General features: G+C 41.1%; 2 protein-coding genes across 6 annotated transcripts; one reads left to right on the forward strand and one right to left on the reverse strand.

The window, feature by feature from the left end:
• The first annotated feature begins 37 nt into the window (after positions 1-37).
• On the forward strand, positions 38-2,084 carry LOC105670721 (uncharacterized). Its single transcript, XM_012364405.2, has 3 exons — positions 38-297; positions 1,248-1,499; positions 1,762-2,084. The coding sequence occupies exons 1-3, from the start codon at positions 133-135 to the stop codon at positions 2,008-2,010; spliced, it is 666 nt and encodes a 221-aa protein (XP_012219828.1). The 5' UTR covers positions 38-132; the 3' UTR covers positions 2,011-2,084.
• Positions 2,085-3,135: 1,051 nt separating this feature from the next.
• LOC105670740 (protein turtle homolog A) lies at positions 3,136-19,699 on the reverse strand. 5 transcript variants are annotated; one of them, XM_012364429.2, is made up of 16 exons: positions 19,434-19,699; positions 16,291-16,745; positions 15,470-15,906; positions 12,679-12,811; positions 12,270-12,478; positions 11,736-11,846; positions 10,692-10,895; positions 9,407-9,552; positions 9,147-9,297; positions 8,533-8,663; positions 7,937-8,096; positions 6,802-7,098; positions 5,837-6,157; positions 4,854-5,144; positions 4,263-4,372; positions 3,136-3,712 (listed from the first exon to the last, which is right to left on the reverse strand). In XM_012364429.2, exons 3-16 carry the CDS (start codon positions 15,651-15,653, stop codon positions 3,599-3,601), a joined length of 2,562 nt encoding a protein of 853 aa, XP_012219852.1. In that variant the 5' UTR covers positions 15,654-15,906; positions 16,291-16,745; positions 19,434-19,699; the 3' UTR covers positions 3,136-3,598. The 5 variants fall into 5 exon arrangements, with proteins under 5 accessions (XP_012219852.1, XP_067211432.1, XP_012219853.1 ...); XM_067355331.1 differs by having other exon boundaries at positions 15,470-15,903; positions 19,321-19,699; XM_012364430.2 differs by having other exon boundaries at positions 19,321-19,699.
• Positions 19,700-20,089: the final 390 nt, after the last annotated feature.

The following is a 20,089-nucleotide window of genomic DNA, read 5'->3' on the forward strand; positions in this document are numbered from 1 at the left end:
TTGTTCAACTAGCGCTTCGATTCGTTTATATCTTCAGTCGCATTAAGCGGCGAGTTCATCCGACAAAATGATCCTTTTATATCGCATGGCTCACTTTGTACACTGCGACAGATCATTTACACACTGTCAGATATGATATGTGATGCGATTACATGCGCCGGCTGCCGTTATTTGGAGCAGGATGAGCAGGACGATCAGGCGACGAGCTTCGCAGAATTCCTGGCGAACTGTCAACACGCGAAATGCAAGGTGGTTCGCCTGGTTCGTCAGCAAATAAGTAAACTGCAGAACACGCAGGTACGGGTTCCCGCATCCCTATAATTGGATGCTATCGATCCTTTCCCAGACACGTTAAAATCATCCTTTGGTCCGTTTGGAGGACGTCGCTCTCTCTCTTTCTGCTTAAAGATATACATTTGTACAGTGCGTGCGCGCGGTTGATTTTGACGCTTAATAATCTTAAGCGTCTCGTGTTTGATCAGCGTGGAACGTGTTATTTAGAAAAGAGGGAAGTTTGAAAAAATTAAATATATCGTACGCCAATTTTTCCGTTTTTTTTTCAAAAGTAAAAAAAATTACTCTTGAAGACAAAAAATGTGGAAAAATTTTTATCATGATGCGCGATGCTTAAATTATTCAGTGCACCGTGAAAGTTAAATTATGCAGAGTCTCCTTATAACGGTAAATGAAGTATCCCTGAGTGTATCATTTCTCTTCCTTTTGAATGAAAAATAGATAAATTAAGAGCAACCGATGGATATTAATTTTGCAAATTCGTCGATTTTTCAAGAATAGAAAAAATATCATTTTTAAGTGCAAAAAAATGTTGAAAAATTTTTATCGTGATATATGATATTTAAATAAATCAATCCGTATTTTAAACTCTGCAAAGACTTTTTATAACTGTAAGTAAAATATCGAGTGTATTTTCTTGAACGAGAAATTAAATTAAGCGATAATATTAGCGTTTGGAATATTTTTAACTATCCTTTCTCTCTTGATATGTTATCATCTCATTTGTTTCCTTAATAATTATATTTTAATGTCAAATTTGTTAGAAAAATTGATAGTGTCCTTTAATTTCTAATCACCGCATGGAAATATTTATTTTGTCAAGGATCAATATAGAAAGTTTCGAAAGTTCTAATTTTATATAGAACAAGTTCCCGAAGCGATTCCTCTTAATTTCTTTAGTTTTCCATTTTAACTAGCAATTTCCTACAAGAAAAACTCTTTGTCGCATGTAGTACGAGCACTTCCCGATCGCAGGCGACGCGCACGATGAAATTCACGAAGAAAGCAAGAGCGAATCGTCCAGCAAAATGCACGAAGAACCCCACAGGGAGGAGGATGTTCACGAAATATACGGTGAAATACATAAGCCGTACAATGACGTGTACGAAGTAGAAGGCGGAGTACAGACGCAAGATAAAGTATACGAAATGCAGAAACCAGTTGCAATTGTAAAACAAACTGTCGGAATGGAGAACGCAATAACGGTGAGTGAAGCTGTATAATCGACAATAATTAATTAATTATTCTTACAAAATAATTTTTTTTTTGTACATTAATAAGAAAGAATAATCAATTATGTCTGTATAAATCTATAAATTTATGAAAAAAGTACAAATTTGCTTGAGAAATTGCTCGATGTTAAATGAGCGAACCGAATTAAGAGAACTATGGTTGTGTAAGTAAAATAGTTTTCGATAATTAACCGGTTAGAGTTTATAACTTGATCCAATATCCGCGTGTCTGTAGAACATAACGACCGCATCCTTCCATCGCGCGGCATCTCCTGGGAGAGCGGTGGACCGCAAGTGGATGCTGTGGATCCTGGATCGCGTTCGTCATCGAGCACATCTGATACTGGCGGCCGCAGTGGTCGGCGTGATAGCCTGGACTGCTTTGGTATACGGTGTCTTCCTGGGTGCGACGACCTGTGGAAGCGGTCGCACCTGCTTCGCCTCATCTCTTAAATACACGCACGCCAAGCGCTCGCTGTTTTAGACATAGCCTGTTATTTTAACTTGCGCATTTATTAACGTTTCCGTGAACGGTAATTAAAGTTTATTGAGGTTCAACTTATCCTCATTCCAATTTTACCTGCGGCAAGAAACGAAAATTAGATGGCAGTTGATTTTAATTAAGATTTATGAAAATTCATCTATATGTGTGTATACTTTCTTGCAATATTTTGCGCGAAAAATGTCTGCCCAATTCGTATATCTGTTTATCGAAAAAAAAAGAAGCTCTATTTTATACTTATTTTATTTTATGAAATTCTAAATAAATATATTTTTTTTTGTAAAATAATATTTTTCTTTTATTCGTCATTTCAAGAAGAGTTTCTAGGCTCAAGAAAATGTTCTTGAATGGATTCTCTCGTGTGGATTCTAAAATAAATTAATTTTTTAAAAGCTAATATCCATTCTTTTATCTTGAGAGAAAAAAAGATATCTTTTATGTAAATTATTCCTGTTTTTTTCTTGTCTTAAAAAGAGATCAGCTAAATCTGTTTGCTAAATTAAGGGACAAATTGAATCTAAATTGATCATAATATTAGATTAAATGCGAGTGAATCAGATCGACGGGCGAAGCGGATCGTTTTTTAAATGTATTGTAATATTTTTAAAAGTAGGTTGAATAAGAAAAAAATTGATTTACTTGCATTTATTATATTTTTCTAAAATAACGTAAGCGCGAGTGAATCAGATCAATTATTAAAAATATTTAAAAATAGTCAGTCTTAATTGCCAATTTTAGTTTATCCTTGTTTACATTATGAGAGAATTTGGAACAGTAGGAAATATATATGAATCGTATCTAATCATTAATGTGTATCATACAAAATTATATATTATTTATCTAAAATATAAATTATTCATAAAACAAAGAAACTAATAGATTGAAGTGATATCAAATTAAATTAAAAGATCTAAATCTAAACATATAAATAATAAAAATATAAAAAATATTTTCCCGATTTTCAAAAACATTTCGATCTTTTTATTAATTAATAATAACGATACTGATATTAATAACGAAAAGAGAAACTAGTGATTAAATGCTAGAATAAAGTGGCTGAAAGGAGATACCAGTCGTGATGAACGATGCTAATGAAATGACGAGACGTTTCAAGACTTGACACAAAATATATTAAACTTGGAATAGTACACCACGTGTAGCGTTCGGTTAAATTATGCGACTAAATCGTCCTCGCGACGATTCGCGATTCCTCGCGTTTCCCGGCCTCGACGCTGGAGCGTTCGGCGAAGCTCCCGGAGTCCCGAGATGATCTCGGGAAGTAGATCGTGGGCGCGCCGCGATATACTACGATATACGCTGATATGTCTGCTACGATATCGTCATCGTGATATGTCACACTGGCGCGCGCGTTAACAAGCGAGAGACACGAGATTCGTTGACTTTGCGTTGAGATACTCGCGCGCGTCCGCCGTGGGTATCGACCGACGCGCGCGATACCAGTTTTCGGGCTTCCGAAATCGATCGTCCTGTGATATGTAGTAAACGTGGGTGTTTGGGCGTGTGCGTGTATGCGTGTGTTTGCGTCTCGATACACTCCCCGCGATCAAGTTTACACGCAGCTCTCCGGGCCGGGTATGGAATTGGCGATGATGATCTCCTTCATCAGGTTGCGATCGGTCTTGAAGCTGATGGGCTCCCAGGACTTTGCGGAGAACGGGTTTAGCTGCCGAGTTAAGAGAAAATATCGATCGTCTAAATAAAATTAGTAAATAAAATGTGAAATCTGAAATAACTTTGTAATTCGTTCTCCTATCTTCTGTTTCGGAGAAACGATATTATTTATAACAATTCTATCGGTTACATGGTAGTTAAACTTGAGAAGATTGGTTAGATAGTCGACTTAATCTGACTTAATTTATAAGCGATCGATAGAAATTCAATCTACGATAGATTAAATTTCTAATCTTCCAAATCGGAGTTCGGAATCTCTCAGACTATCGAGTTTCTTTCTGCCTTGTAAAGAATTGAAAGAAGAATCGAAGGCGCGCTTTACTTTTTAACTCTTTATTCTCTTTTAATTATTGAAATCAATTATTACATTCGAATAGATCGTTTTATTATGAGTTAATAAGACACATACGTCATTTTTAATTTAATACGAAAAGACAGTCCATTTTTCTTTCAATTGCAACAAGACGTGAAACATGGCAACACTTGGCAACAATATTAAATAAATAATGTCGAAAAAATGTATAATTTCTGAAGTCACTTACGCTGCATCTGTTTGTCTGCAGCCCTTGCTTGTGAATGTCATAGGGCGCGAACAACGTGTCTGGTCTCACTGGCAAAAACAGTTGCGGCTCGCGTTTGATCTTTTCTTGATCTGAAACATTTACATCACTCCGTTTCACGTGGACAATTTCCAAATTTCTCGCTAAAAGAAGCGCCCAGGAGAAAAATCAAGCAAGTAACGAATGTTTTGAAAATAATTCCAAGAATAAACTTGGAATTTTTATTCTCTTCTTCAGCAAATCTTCAGTAATCTTTCGTAATTTATCTGTTTTTTTGTTTGCGTCAAAAATAAAAAAATGCGTTTTGACAAAAACATCGATTACTCCACCACGCCTCGAAATAGCACGTAACAAGACAAGAGAAGATTTACGACAGCACAGAAATCATATTGATAGGCAGTTTCTATTATTATCCACTTTTAAATTTTTAACGCTTCATAAATCATTGAAATTATTTTTCTCCATCGTGACACTCTTTCGGGTAATCTGATTCCATCGCGATGAATGATGGAACAGCTGAAGTCAGGTCAAATTAAATGTGAAAATGGCTATTATTGTTCATCTAGCTACTACCTTGCGGCGACTGTATGATATCTGGCTGATTATTGAGCGCGTAATCGGTGACCTGCTTCAGCGTGTACTCGACGAAGTACGTGTGGTCACCGTGGGTCACGTCCAGCATCGAATTGTTCCTGGAGTCCGGTGGTGTGATTATTGGCTGTTTCATGTAGGGTTCGATGTGGACGGGTGACGTAGTTCCGCGGCGCCGATACATCATCAGCATCACCGAGATCACCGTGGCGCCGAAGGCCAGCAGGCAACCGATCAACAGCAGGATTAACGGCAGCATGCTGACTCCGGTGTCTGAAATCCAGTGCATTTCTGCGCTGTGATCGGAAGGATTTGCCACAGTGTTTGCTAATGCCACGTGCGTTAAGAACCGCCCGGATTATCCCGTAAATAATGCCGCCAAACATGGCGAAAAAAACGTCAACACGAATCTATTTTGCGAAGTCGTGAATTCGTAAAATCGAGATTTACTATTTATAACCGTATTTCAATATTAAAATCCTAAAAAGGCCATTCTTTCTCTTTTCCGGTAGCTCCATCGGAAACCGTTAATAGACGTTAATACATCGAGAATAGAAATAAACGCGATCATTAATTAATTTTGAAAACTGCAAATTTGATTATAAAGGATGAATTTCTATCGATTCTTTCTAAAGTGCCTTTCAGATCACCATTGGCCTGATTTGAGTTGTTTTGCACGAAGAATCCGAAATAGTGCTCTAAATTTTATTCTCAAATTGAATCAATCTTTTCAGAAACGATACAATTTTAAAGCGACCATTTCTTTCGGTAATTGAAAAGATATTAGTGCTATCAATATATTCATCTAAAATGCATCTCACTCTTCCCTATTATTGTCACCTTAAACGATTTCAATAAAATAGATCTCTAAATAAAAGAGGACGAAAGTAAGGATGCATAAGTGGATAATGGAAATATTAAACTTTCACATTCTTGCAATCAGATCGTCTTTCGAATTGAATTACCCGTGTGCTTTTCTGAATCCCGCAGCATTATATCCTCTAGCAGTGACACTTCGCTGCGGCCCTTCGCGTTCACGGCGTAGGTCACCAGGTAGAAATGCGTGGCCGGCAGGAGATCCGCCACGGCGATCCGGAAGATTGGCAAATCGGCCGACACGCTGGACGCATTCACTCGGAGATTGCCGGTGAGAACTTCGTAAGCCTCCAGCCGAAACTCTTGGTGGAGCCCGCCGTCGTATCCTGGCACGCACTCGACCTCCAGGATCTCCGAGCTTTGATTGAGCGACGCCTTGATGGTGCAATTGTTTAAGGGATTTGGTTTCACTGCACAGACATGTTTCCGTCACAGAGAAAAGCTTCTGCACACATTATTTTCGTTATTAAAATAGAATTTTGATTTTAATTTAAAAATTACGTCATGTGCCATCGTCAAAAAATTCTCGTTGATGTCTTTTGACACAACAATATTGAAAAAGTTAGAAAGAAAATAAATATATATATGTAGAATATTTAAAAACAGAAAAAATGTAACTAAATTAGAAATATTTTTCATTTCTTCGTAGCAGAAAATGGAAACAATTTAAGTGAAACGTAACGAGACATGATATAATCCGTCGTGGAAAACTAAAGCAAAAGCAGATATTTTCAAGTTTATGAAATACCGTTATGTGTTATGTGTTAAGCCAACTGTAAGCGAGCCGGGCAAAAAAAAAAGAAGCACAAATACCCGCGCGAAACTCTAGATATGAACATCTAAATATTACGTGTTTACGACGTGATGCAGCGTAACATAAAAACATAGTATTTAAATATTTTCAGAACCCAAGGGAAATATATTTTTCTCTGAAAACAGGAAGGACAACGCGAGAGTTTTCCCACATCCTGATACGCAATGAAAAATTCAGGGAGACAAATCTCGGCCGGCTCTTCTTAATAGAGTAAATGCGGACGAGGGTTCAGCACATCACCTGCTGGAATGACCTGATAGATGCAGGGCGCCTCTTGCTTCCCTATCGCGTTTCTACCCCAGCAGGTCAGAGCGCCGTAATCCCTCTCGGATTCTGGGGTGTAAACGAGCTCGCTCATGGTGCCGTTGTTGCCGTCGAACTTGGCCGGCGCGACCTCAAAGTTCTCGCCGCTATTGTTGAACTCCCAGACGAAGTCCACCTCGCTGGGATCGGCGTCGACTTCGCAGCGCACCTTTACGGATTCCTCCAGAGACGCTCCGATGATCGTCACTTCCTTCATCTTGCAAACTGGCGCGACTGTCGTCACGCGTCAACGAGAAAAAAAATAATGAAACAGAATAGTTTTACGTGCTTTTCAGTTTTTTTTTTTCCTTTTAGCTGAATAAACGACGCGAGTTTTCGAAGACGAAATAATTTTGTTTTCGCTATCGATCGGCGAAACTTGGACAGAGCGGAATTACTCCGAGCTTAAACGTCGTTTTATTCGCCCTTAATCGGGAGAATTATGTTGTTCGCCGTAGGGGTTGGATAGGAGGGTTGAAAATAAATTGGCTTCTAAAATGTAATCCTTCATATCTGACGTCCGAGATATTTCGCTCCCGAGCACAATTACGCGCAGTTGGCATATTGTGTAACGCGTATTTTGGAGTTTACTGCAGGAAACGGCTACCAAACAATGTTAAACGGAACTTTTACCAATGGAAAGGTTAAAAGGGTTAATACCCCTATAATAACACAATAATACATCTTTTCAGAAACTGATGAGGTATAACGTGATAAATTACTTTCATACAGATTTTATTGTTGACGCGTGTACGGCGTAACAATATTTATTTTTTATATATTTATATGTATATGGAAAATATTTATTTATTTACGTAAATATTTATAGCATAAATACCCACGTGCAAATATTAATCAATTCAGAATAAATATGTAGTAAGCAATGATATAAAAATATTGTCTTGCACGTCTTGTTTTACTGCTTTTCTTTTTGTATAACTCTTGTTCTCAGATAACGAGACTTTAACTCGAAATCCGTTTAATCCTCGAATTGCCGACGTCTACTCGTCGAAATCACACGTTCGCCTTCAGTAGTTCTTGTTATCGAATCGAGCGTATTGTATTTACTTACACTGTACTCTCAGGTTCACTATCGGACTCGTCGTTTCTCCGCGATCGTTGCTGGCGAGACACGTGTAATTTCCCGCATTGTCGCGACCTATGCTTTGTAGCACCAGACTCTGGGTGCTCATGATGATGCCGGCCGATTGGTTTTGCGTCAGCACGACGCCCTGTCATTGATGGATTAACGGTTTAACACGGGGGTTGAGATTTCAGAGTGATAGCTTTTTATGCCATATTTCTTCCGTGATGAGAGAACAAGGCAGCAAATTGATTTTATGTGAAACTTTCCGATGGCAATAGAGATTTTACAAATTTCCGTGAGACAAGGACTTTTCTTCAAAAATCCAGCAAAATTTTTCTCAAAATTCTAAACTTTATTAAGATTTTAGTAAAATAAAAAAATTACTGCCCATTTATATTATAAGAAAAATTTCAACTTGACGCTTATTATTTTCGCATTTTTATTTTTCACATTTAATTATCAGAGAATTTTTTTGAAAATTTCTAGTATCGGAAACTCTTTTAAAAAGAGTTAGAATGCTAACTTTTTCAAAGATGAATCTCTGTGATGAGAATAGGATTGTTGCTGATGCTGAGACTTACATTGTGGCGCCAGGTGATTTTATGATGCTCCGGATTGGCACGGACTTTGCATTCGAAGTACACGTCGTCGCCCTCCTTTATGTTCTCCGCGTTCAAAGTGCTGCCCAGATGCAGCTGTACCTTAGGCGGAACTGGAAAGGATTTTTCGGCGCTTTATTATTTCACGATACGCGACGACAATGAAATATTTCAGCAGTTCCGAAGAAGTGGACGCGAAATATTAAAGTCGCCGGAAATGGAATACGCGAAAAGACAGAAACATATAAATAAGGCATGCGACTATTTGTAACAAATGAAATCTTGATTTTAGCCCAAGGCAAAAACAGCAAAGTTTCTTCACACGTAAATAGCAGTAGTCTAATATCAAAGTCACTCAGTCTTTACACGTTTTAGCTTGTTCTGCATTGCGGACTGTCAATTAGATGAACAAATATGTACAATTAATTAAAGTTGATAATCAAAGAGAATTTCCGTATTTAGACTTAAACATCTTTGCGAAACTAATGATGTATGATGTAAAAGTGATCAATGATGTATCGCAATATTAAGAAAACTAATTAATGAAAAAAGGTACTATTAGTGAGAAGAGATTAAAGTTGCGGCTTGCCACTTACAGACGACATTCAACTTGAAGAAATCCTCCAAGTACGCGTCGGGCAGAGCTGGATTCTCGCCACGGCACTTCAAGATCTTTCCGTGATCGTCGGGGACGGGTGAGAATATCAGCGTGCTCAAAACCACCGACGCGTTGCCGCTCTCCATGACCTGCTGGCACACGTGAAAAATTGGGAAAACGGAATAATTCAAGCCGAATGTCAAGAAAGTGTCATATACAGGGGTCGCGCGTGTCATATTTCAGAGTATCATTATCGACCTTGCCGTTGCGAAACGTCTCGTTTCCCTCGATCCAAGTGACGCGAGCGCGCGGATGCGAGCCTGTCGTCTCGCAGGTGATGGAGTAGTCCTTCTCCGTCTCCATGACCGTTAGTTTCGACAGTATCTTCACGGTAAGCGGTTTCACTGGAAACAAACCGGTTATATCACGGGTTATGCAAGTTTTTTTTTTATTTTTCGCAAAAATTCTGTAGATTAATCCGGCATGTTGAAAATTGTGAAATTTAAAACTGTTTCACTTAAAACGCAAATTTTTTCCGACTTTCCGCAATTATAAACTTGTATAATTTTGTAATTATTTTTATAAAATTTCTGTATAGGCAGAGTATAGGTAAGTGTTGATCAAGCCTTATATTTCAGGCGATTAGCACATCTGTCCGTTTAACTCAAAGATAATAAATCTCGTTTTTAATGGCTATTTGCAAAAATATTTGAAGAAGAGGAATACTTTCCCTGTTCAAAGCTTTATCCAAGCTGAATAATTGAAAAAAGTTAAATTTATTTTCAGTTGCACACGTCGCGATTAATTCGTGTACCGGGGGGGATCGGCGCTTCTACTTTCAACAAAGTCTGCCAATAATTTATCGAATCGATAACGTAAACGCGAAAACGACTACTTTCCGCGGTTGAAATTCAACTAATGTGAATTATTAACAGATTGAATGCCACGGGGATTTTGATTAACTTTGCAAAAGCGTAATTAGAGGCTGTATGACCAATATTGCGGTAAATAACTGCCATTTTTGTCAAATATACTCGTTACCTCGTTTAATTGGGGTCTCCACTGGCGATGCACGTAACTTTCTAAAATGCAGTTGGCTGCGCTTTGTGGATCAAAACGGGGTGACCCTAACGCGCATTACCCTTCGGTGCTCTCCCGGTCTTTTATAATTTTCACTCGATTGGTAGCGTAAAAATATATTTTGCTTTCGCATACTGCGAACTACCAGAGGTGAAGGAAAATCTTCATAAATATAAATTAATTCTGATAAATAAAGTGTATATAAATTTCTACGTATTTTTATAACCCGTCACACACACATCAGATAAGACGTGAAGAAGAGAGATCTGTGCCGTCGAAGGCTTTAGCAAAATTAAAGTCATTTTTAAAGTGTCTTTAGAAATGTTCTTCGACTAGAGATAAAATCAAAGGGAATAAATCCTTCAAAGGGAATTGTTTATTTGATTCTAAGAATAAACAGACTTATTTCTCCAAAAATAAATAAAGAAGGTAAATCCTTTACGGATAAAAAGCGGTAACTCACGGTAAACGTCGAGGAGCACCGTCTTCTCCAGCGGCGGTATGAGATGCGTATTGGACGCCCGGCATTTGTACGTGGTGTTGCGATGCTCCCGTCGCAGTTGCGGCACCGTCAACTTGCTGACGACGATGCTCTGGTCGAACTCCTCGACTCGACCGTCCACCTCCTTGCCGTTCACCAGCCAGTTCACCTCCGGCGTGGGTTTCCCTTTTTGTGCGTTCGCGCGCGAAAGCATGGAAAGCACGGAAATTATACGCGGCTAATTAACTCCCCCCCCGGGATCCCGTCGTCGATCAGCTCGCCTCGCGTGACAGCAGACAAATCACCGGGGCCATAATTACCCTTAATACCGGGTGTCTCCGATCGGGCGCGGCCGCGTAATACCCGGCCACTTAGGCCAGGCTCATATTTAATTGCGAACGATAGCCTGTGAGCCGTCTTTCTCTCTCTCTCTCGCTTTTTATTTGTTCACGCGACGCGTGAGCAGTCGTGCGAGGGGGGGAATTGCGCGTGTGACCGGGCACGCTGAGCAATTTGTCACTCTCTCGCTGAGATTCGTATCCGACTAAACATATTAATGGGAAACCTGATTTCGCGCAAGGAAGGATTAACGGATAAAGTTTATAATGGGAACGCGAGAATTACGTCTGATTAACATGTCGCGAGAAATCAATTTCAGCCCGAAGCACGGTATTTCATCTGCCGTCATTACCGTTGACCGAAAATTGTTAAGAGGAATTAATTGGTGTACAATTGTAATTTTAACGATTAATTGATGAGGAGGGATTAAAAAGAAACGATTGCTTTCCGATGACACAATTTACGCGCGCCGAATTAATCAACTGCCTGGTAGCGCTAATTTACGCAAGAATTTCGCGTATGAGTGGAGAAACACAATGGGGGTTTGCAAGTAATTATGGAGAGAAATTCAAGGCACACACACAAGTGGCGTTAAAAGTAGCGTTAAAAGCCCCTCCATTTGCCCCTCTATTCGCAAGTTTACCTGATAATTAGTCAAAGTGACGAGCACGGAGTGTAGAGACTTACCTCCTCTCACCTCGCAGGACAGCCCGAACTCCACGCCGACTTGAAATGGTCCGGCGACGCTTTCCACCTGTACCCCGGAGCTGTCATAAATGAGTAGCTGGTGCGGCGGCACTGCGAACAATACCGGCGAACAGAGAAGTTCGCTTTCCATAATTGACGGATAATAGCTCGAGTGGTCTCGGTCCAGTCTTTTTAAGAAACTCGCGAAAGTTAATTTTAAACTTGCAAAAATGAAATTTCGATTAATTCCCCCGTCGTAAGTTCTGAGGAAAGTGGGTTAGACCGCCGGGCCCTTCAATTAGCGAAACCGCGAGAGACGGGACGAGATTGTTCCGGCGAGTTTAACTTTGCATCGCGATGAAAAAAAAAAAGGGACGCCCCCTCGCCATATCGGCGAACGCTAACTGCAGCTAATTCCGCCTGTTCTCCTTTTTCCCCCGGCTAGACGATCCTCGAGCGTTTTACGTTACGGGAGCGCAGTTAATCATACCGGGAGCAATGTTACGCGGTCGTTACGGTAATGAGTTTCCTCACCGATCACCGTGAGATTCACTTGGAAGTTCTTGGTCGGGGAGTTCTTGAAGTCTACGCGGCATCTGTAAATCCCTTCGTCATCCAGCTGAACCGCCTCCAAGGAAAGAGCGGCGGGCTTCGTCACGGTGACGAAATAGGCCCTGGGCCCTACGGCGGTGCTGTCCGACCAGTTTAGGGCCTTGTTGAAGGCTCGTCCTCGCACGTCGAAACTGAATTTTACACCGTCACATATAATTCCTACACTCGTCTATATTTTTACATTATACTTCAATATTTCAGTAAATATAAAAGATGTTTTAAATATTTCGAAATTTTTTCCCTATAAATAATTGGAAAATTCATTCCTGAGAATTCTTCTCGCGCGATTTTTCAGCTTTCTTTTCGCGGCTGGTGTTGTAAAGTTGCTTACCTGTAAATGGGCTTCACCGCGTAATCACGGAACCAAAGTACCATGTAGACGCGATCTTCTCGCGTGGACGGCTCAATATCGCAAGGCAAAGTGGCGGTACGGCCAAGTACGGCGCTGACTTTAGACGTGGACACTGGAGAAGTTGAAGAGAGGTAATTAATCCCCATCGAATGCTACGGCGGTCGCCGATAAACGATTCTACGATACTCGAGCGTCTTTATTAATTAACGCGTATATTCAACGGAGTTTCTGCAACCAAAATGACATTGAACGCGAATGAAAAAAGCAAAGACGTTTTTGCGGAAAATTTGCGCGATAATTAATGGTTAAATTGCTTTTTCACGTGCCGTAAGTAACGTTTTCTAAAAATTATACTTATTCCTTCAACGTTTAAAACAAGAAAAACAATTTTTCTGATTTTTTACGACTTCTTTAGAACTTGTTGTGTGAACAATGGAAATTTCACTTCTTTTGTTGGGAAATCTCATTAACTTGAATGCTTTGAATAATTTTACCTACAGTACTCGTTCTGTTTTCTTGAGACACAAACACTAGCGTTACTTAATAATTATCAAGTCAATGATTTTAACAGACACTATGTCGCTTAATTTGAAAAATTACGGTGTCATTAGATATACTTGATACATTATATAAGGCTATTATATTTAATAGTGACATATTCTGAATTGTTAATTCTACGGTTAATAAGTTAAATGAGCTGTAACGTTAGCTTTTGTGCTACAAAAGAGCGCAGAAAGTTATCAAGTTAGTAGAAAGTATTATAGGTGAAATTACTCACAAGTCATTCAAGTAAACGAGATTTAGCAGTGAAAAAGTTGGGATTAAATTTTTTCCTTAAATTGTTTGGCGTGATTTTAAATTACGCTAAAGTAACACCGACGCGAATTCTGAACTTCAGAGGCGAGTAATATCATTCCGCGAAATAAAGTCGCATCAGGAATATGTAGGATATTTTAAGAGACGTTTCCTTCCAATTTAACATTCCATTTTAACGCGCGGAGGAGTCTTGTCTCGCGATATAAAAAGAAAGCTGCTTTGCTTCTTACGAATAAAGCGACGAGGAAAGCAGCTTGAAAAATATCACTAATGAAGTTCGTTTTCGCGCATAATGGAGAATTTCCGCCCGGCAGCACGAAATATAATTACGCCGCATAACATTTCTTTGAGCAAGTTTCACGCTCTAAGCGATTTCCGGTATCGCAGCAAGCTGCGTCTGATTTTCCCATTTTTCCGATACGCCGCAATTTTCATCAATCGAACCGACGTCTGTAACACGAATACGAGAACTCTTCCGGCAGGATATCGTTTTTACGTTTGTTTGTGACGCTCCGATGAAAAATGTACATGCTACGAACCATTTATCTTTTTTAGCATCGTATCAACGCGATTATTATCTGTTCGATCTATTTAAACGCGTGTCGTTTTTTATACTGAAGCTATTTCAAAAGATATAAATGGGAACTGACAACGCATGGAATGTAAATGGAAATAACTTTGAATAAAAGTAGCAGACATAAATAGACGCTTGAATAATTACGAGCGAAAATTGAAAGTTGCAACTAGAAATTTTTAAATAGCTGTAAGCGGTGGATTATAAATTCAAAACTTGTAAAAGCTCCTCGTACTTTTAATCAAGTCCGCGCGTGCATTAACAAGAACTTATTTATTATTTTACGATGTTTTAAGAATCTATTCAATCCGGCTGTTCCATTCTGGCCTACTTTCATTTTAAAAGTGCCGTCACTTTGTAAATATCGATTCTAACAGTTTTCAATTTCATGACTGTGTCAGTTTTCCACTTTTCAATATGCATTTATGAAATACATATTGGGTTCCATTTTGCGTACAAAAGCCATATAGAGTTATGTTTTGCACGCGGAAACGCTGAATGTGCGCGGCAAACGAAGCCACCGTCAGAATTAAGGATAAATTTGTCACAGCTTTGCTTAAGTAAATTTTTCATTTTTGTTAATATTGTACTATAATTACAATTAAAAAAAAAAAAAAAGCGACAAAAATCGTTAAGCTTAGTTTACTTAACCATTTTCTTATTTTCTCGCAGGAAAGTGATTATAAAATCCTCGAGTTTTTATCATTTAATTTTCTTCGTTTTCTTTTGTTTTAATAATGACATTTAAAATAACATGCGTTTCAATGGAAAAATATGCAAATTTATTTTTATTGAATGTAACATGTTTTCCATTGTATTTTCACATTTCGGAAAAAATAGAACATTCGAAAGCGTAACGTGTTTTAAAATTAACCGAATAAGTTTCGAAACTATGCATTATTTGGCTAATTTGGCGTTGATGTTTCCTCAACGAGAATGTCGAGTCACCGATAGTTTTTGAGCAATTAGCGATTGGAGAACTTTTCGCAAGCTAAACTTTAGGTATCTTCTATTTCAGAATTGAAATTCTGTAAAGTCCCCCGTCTGAAGTTAACTAGTAAATATTGTTTCGTTAGTAAGTAAATAAGTATATTTATTAGTTAACTTTACGAGCGGACTTTATAGAATTCCGCAGTTTGCTCGAGTGACAAAAATATGAAATACTGAAAGTTGCAAATTAAAATTAACGGGTTTGCCGGGCTCGGGGAGGAATCGGAAAAAAAATTGTTCTACGAAAGCGGTTAACGCAATTTAAAGAATAACAGACGAAACATGCCCGATATACAGCGTATATTCGCGTGAATCGGCGAGTCGGTGGTTTATCCACCGATTGTTCGCGCGATCGTTCGCGCTGGAGCGTGCTACGATTCGCGGACGTACCTAGGTCATCGTCCTTATCCCAGTTGCCGCTGGCGTTCACGTAGACAATCACGGCGAATATGTAGCCGCTAATCACGAGTCTCACGGCAATCTCGGCCAGTGTCCCGAGTGCCATCCCACGAAAGGGATGCGACACCTTCGCCGGGCACTTGGGCGGCACGCTCAAATCCGTCGTCCTCTGCATAATACCACCCCGCGGGTACGGCGCCCCCTTATTGTCATTCCACGCCGAGATGGCCTACCACTTTTCGGCTCCTCGTCCCTCGACTCGCTGCGTGCGGAATAAACACGCGCGCGCTCACTCCCCGCCCGACTCGGGGCGCGGATCCTTTCGGATCGAACTGCCGAACTGCCGAAGCACGTTCAAGTATCTGGCTGACAAATGTTCACTTCTTCCACTGCGCTCGTAATCCGCGTTTTGCCGCACTGTATCACTGCTAAATCAGTGCAAAGGGATCGTCGGTTCTCTCATTCTTTCCAATTCTTAAAATGTATTCTACGCCTTTTAGACCATTTTTACTATTTCAACCACTTTTCAAATTAATTAGATTCTATTAATTTCATTTTTTTTAACTATTACGTTATTAGCATACATCGATAAATAAGCAATTAAGAAAACATCGTTAGGCAATAAAATATGCAATATGAAAACCCTGTTTTCGTTACATTTACATTTCATTCAGTAATCAAGATTTAAATTTGCAAATTCTCCTAAATTTGCATGATAAGCGCGCTTTTATAATTAAAATTGAAAATTAGTAAAAATATTGAAGAGTATAAGAACTAATGATATTTTGACAGTAATAAAAATACGGACAAACCTTTTGCGCTAATTTAATACTTTCGCGAAGTGTTATCGCGCTTATTATTGTCACCGTAATTGTCCTGCTTCGATCGAGCCGTGACGAAAATATGTCACGCTTTCGATTATGTCACGGTATCAAATTGAACAGCGATGGTTCAGTCGTTTTCACGTGGTTGTCTGCGATTATTCTCTTTGAGCGTTATTGTCCTCAGTCACGTTGTTGCATTCGATGGGTCGTTGTTACGTTATCATTTTACATTATCCTCTTACATCTATCAATTCGTTTCCTCTAATAGTTGTCGCAGTTCCCGTCACTCTCCCGATCACGCAATATTTCTCGTTGCCTCCGCTGTGATTTGTTATCGTTCGGTTATCGTTGTCGATTACAATTCGGCATTCGTCGCTCGTCCGGGAAGATGCATGGGGGTGCAGATTATTCAGTGTTACGCTTCAAATGGACGTGTGTCGCGGCTGAAATAAAGATGGACATTCGAAAACATCGGCAGTGAAATTCCCGTCGATATCCCGCCCGCGCGCCCAATATGATCGATTATTACAAATTATTTTCAATATCGCTAATAGCATCGACGTTATTGTCGTTTCACGCGGACAGAGATGTGTATTTCGCCGGAACGCTGTCTTCCGCGACTGCGACACACGCACACACACACACACACACACACACACACACACACACACACACACACACACGCGCGCGCGATTTTACGTGGATGAATGTGTATAGCGAAAGATCGTTTTACGCAAATGAGTTCTTTTCAGTAGTGCAGCGCGAGGTAGGGCCGGCCGGTCCGTCTGATCAAACGACCCTCTTCCGCTCGCTGCACACGATTCTAATTTCGATCCACTCTACTTATCCCGTCTCTTCTCCCGAATTCGTTCGTGTTATTGTCGCACGCCTGTCCCCCGCGCTACTCTGCGTCTGGAAAGTTTTCGATGGCCGGATGCAACGAAGAGATTAACCGGGCAACTTTATCCTTTAAGTCGCAGGGACAATCGACAGCCGTTAATCACGTGATTAATCGCCGCGCTCGTCGCACTCGACTTATTTTTGCGCGTCGGAAATGTCCTCGAAGGATCCACAGGTCGACACTGCAATATCCCTTTATTATCGACGACGTCGATAATGGTGAATAGTGCGTTTGAATAATCCTGTCCACTTTTCCGCGCGGCGGAAGAACGACACTTGGATGCGCGACGCTACTTCACGCGTCGATTCTCGATTCAAATCGTTATATTTATGTATATGTGCACGCGACAAATATATATATATATATATGCAGTCCGTTCTATAAGCAGCCGGAACTTGCTTAACACTTGCAAAACAATTCGTCGTCTCGAGCGCGGCGAGAGAACTAATTCTCCTTTCTCCGCTTCGTCGATTAATCAAAGGGGAGTCTTATTGTCATTCCGTCCGAGATCAGACAGCCACTTCCTCCACTTGCCAACCAGTTGAGAGAGCCAAGGAGCGAAAGGCAGGCAAGGGAGCAGGACGGCCCGGCGGGGGATGCTTCGCGGTCTGATCGTCTCGCGAGCGTTCGAGAGGAGTGATTTCACCGCGACGGTATTCTCCAACGATTTTCCACTTCTAAAGGCCTCCCACTCTCTCTCTCTCTCTCTCTCTCTCTCTCTCTCTCTCTCTCTCTCTCTCTCTCTCTCTCTCTCTCTCTCTCTCTCTCTCTCTCTCCCCTCTACTCTCTCGCCACCTCTCTTTCTCGCCCTCTCTCTCTCTCTCTCTCTCTCTCTCTTACCTCGAGGGTAGACGATCTCCTCTCACCGCCAACCCCGCGGCGATGTCCTCCGGCGCGGCGAGGATCCTCTCGACGGGGAGAGGGGACAGCGGGGTGCGACACGCTCTCACCGAATAGTACGAGGATCTAGAGGAGTCCTTCGGCAGCCTTCCTTAATGTTTCTTAATTACCCGTGTTCATTAATCACCGGCTCCTTTCACGTCCCGCTGAATACTTTTCTTTGCCGCGTGATTCGCGAGGATAGCGCACGGTAAAAGCACTCGAGGCACGCCGAGGCACTCGAGGCTCGCACCTGAAATGGCGCAACGCGTCCTGACGGAGCACCCCGCCTTTCTACGCGGGGATTATTGCCCCTCTGGGACTACCCCTTTCGGGGGCTTAGGGCCGCCGTTAGGCGATTCGACAATGGCGATGACAGATCGGTCGACCCGCTGCACGAGGCGTGCACTTCGACACCCGCGCGGATACTTCCGTTGTTATTGTACTGGTCCGCAATTTCCGCCGTGATCAATCATCCCCTGTATTATATTTCGAGGATTTTCGAAGAAGAAAAGACTCTGTCCGGGAATACAAAGTGTATAAAGTGTTGCCGAGACGCGAAAAACGATGATATAAAACGCATGTAAAAACGGCAAAATACTCGAAATCGATGAGCGCGTTTGCAAAATTCGCTCTTGAATAGATCGACTCTATTTTTCAACAGCAGCAAATGTTCCGCCTTTTAGTGGCGCAAATTGTTCTACTTTTTGACGGTGCAAAAATTTCACCGCAGTAAATACGGATGGTCATACACGGCCGTGGTCATTCTCGCTTCTGTATCACATCTCGCGATCTCTCTCTCTCTCTCCCTCTCTTGCACTCTCTCTCTCTCTCTCTCTCTCTCTCTCTCTCTCTATCAAAAATTTAAAAGGTATTTAGGACAAATTGGTTCAGTTTTTCAGCTCTTTTAAGCATTAACCGTTTTGCCTTTTAACAGGCGTAATTGATAGCTCGACAATTTGTTTGCTGTAGATGCGAACAGTAACACGCAGCCAAGTGTACGTACGTTTGTCGAAAATTTCACTCCTCTGCTCGATCACACCGCGATAATTTTTTAATTAATCAAACGTACCGATCACACACACACACACACACACACACACACACACACACGCATCGAACCCGAGCGAACCGTTCATTCCACTTTACGACCGGTCGTCGATCGCTCGACGCTGAATTTTAACATCCCCGTCGACGTCGTTGTTTCTCACGCTTCTACGAGGAAATTCCACACTCACTCTCGGCGGACAGATCTCGCTCGTCCGATCTCGATAACGATCCCGGGCCGGCGTTCAGCGACACCGGCTGAATTTCTCACGATTCTCGCCCACGACGGGACGGCCGTTTTTACCAGTGTGCAGAAGTTTCTCAGCGTTTCTCAGCTCTCTCGCCACCCGATTTTCCGCACCGTACGTCGACGAAATTCGACTGCTCGCGACGCGTGCTGTCGCGTGCGACGCGCTACACGCTTCCTCGTCGCGCGGGCACGCCGCTATAACCACTGCGAGAGAGGACGACGACGCGCGAGACGGGGCGCCGATCGATTTTCGCGAGTCAGTCCGATCCGGCCGCCTCGCGTTTCGACGCGTTTCGATGCCCGCGCGATGTACAACCCCCTACGTCGACGGAGGTAGCGGTGGTGGCGGAGAACGTGTCGAGCGCGCTGCCGCACAGGGCTGTAAGGGTGCACAAGGGTGTCCCTGAGTGTCCCAGAAATCATTATTCCTTTAAAATTTAACATTTTTTTCGTTAAAATATTGCGACGTTTTTACCTTTCAAATCCTCAATATTTAATCTTATCGTTTTATTCTGAATAGATTAAAATTAACGTTCGAGAGAACGAATTCAATTGAATAATAAATGACAGTCTGTTATATGCGCCTTGAATAAGATCATTTAAGTATAAAATATTAAGTATTAAAATATTGAAATTGTTATTTAACCGTTCTTTTTAAAGTAATACGTTAGAGAATTAATATTGAATGTGATGCTGTGCAGAATTTAAGA

Source organism: Linepithema humile, chromosome 1 (assembly GCF_040581485.1).
Source record: "Linepithema humile isolate Giens D197 chromosome 1, Lhum_UNIL_v1.0, whole genome shotgun sequence".
Lineage (NCBI taxonomy): Eukaryota > Metazoa > Arthropoda > Insecta > Hymenoptera > Formicidae > Linepithema > Linepithema humile.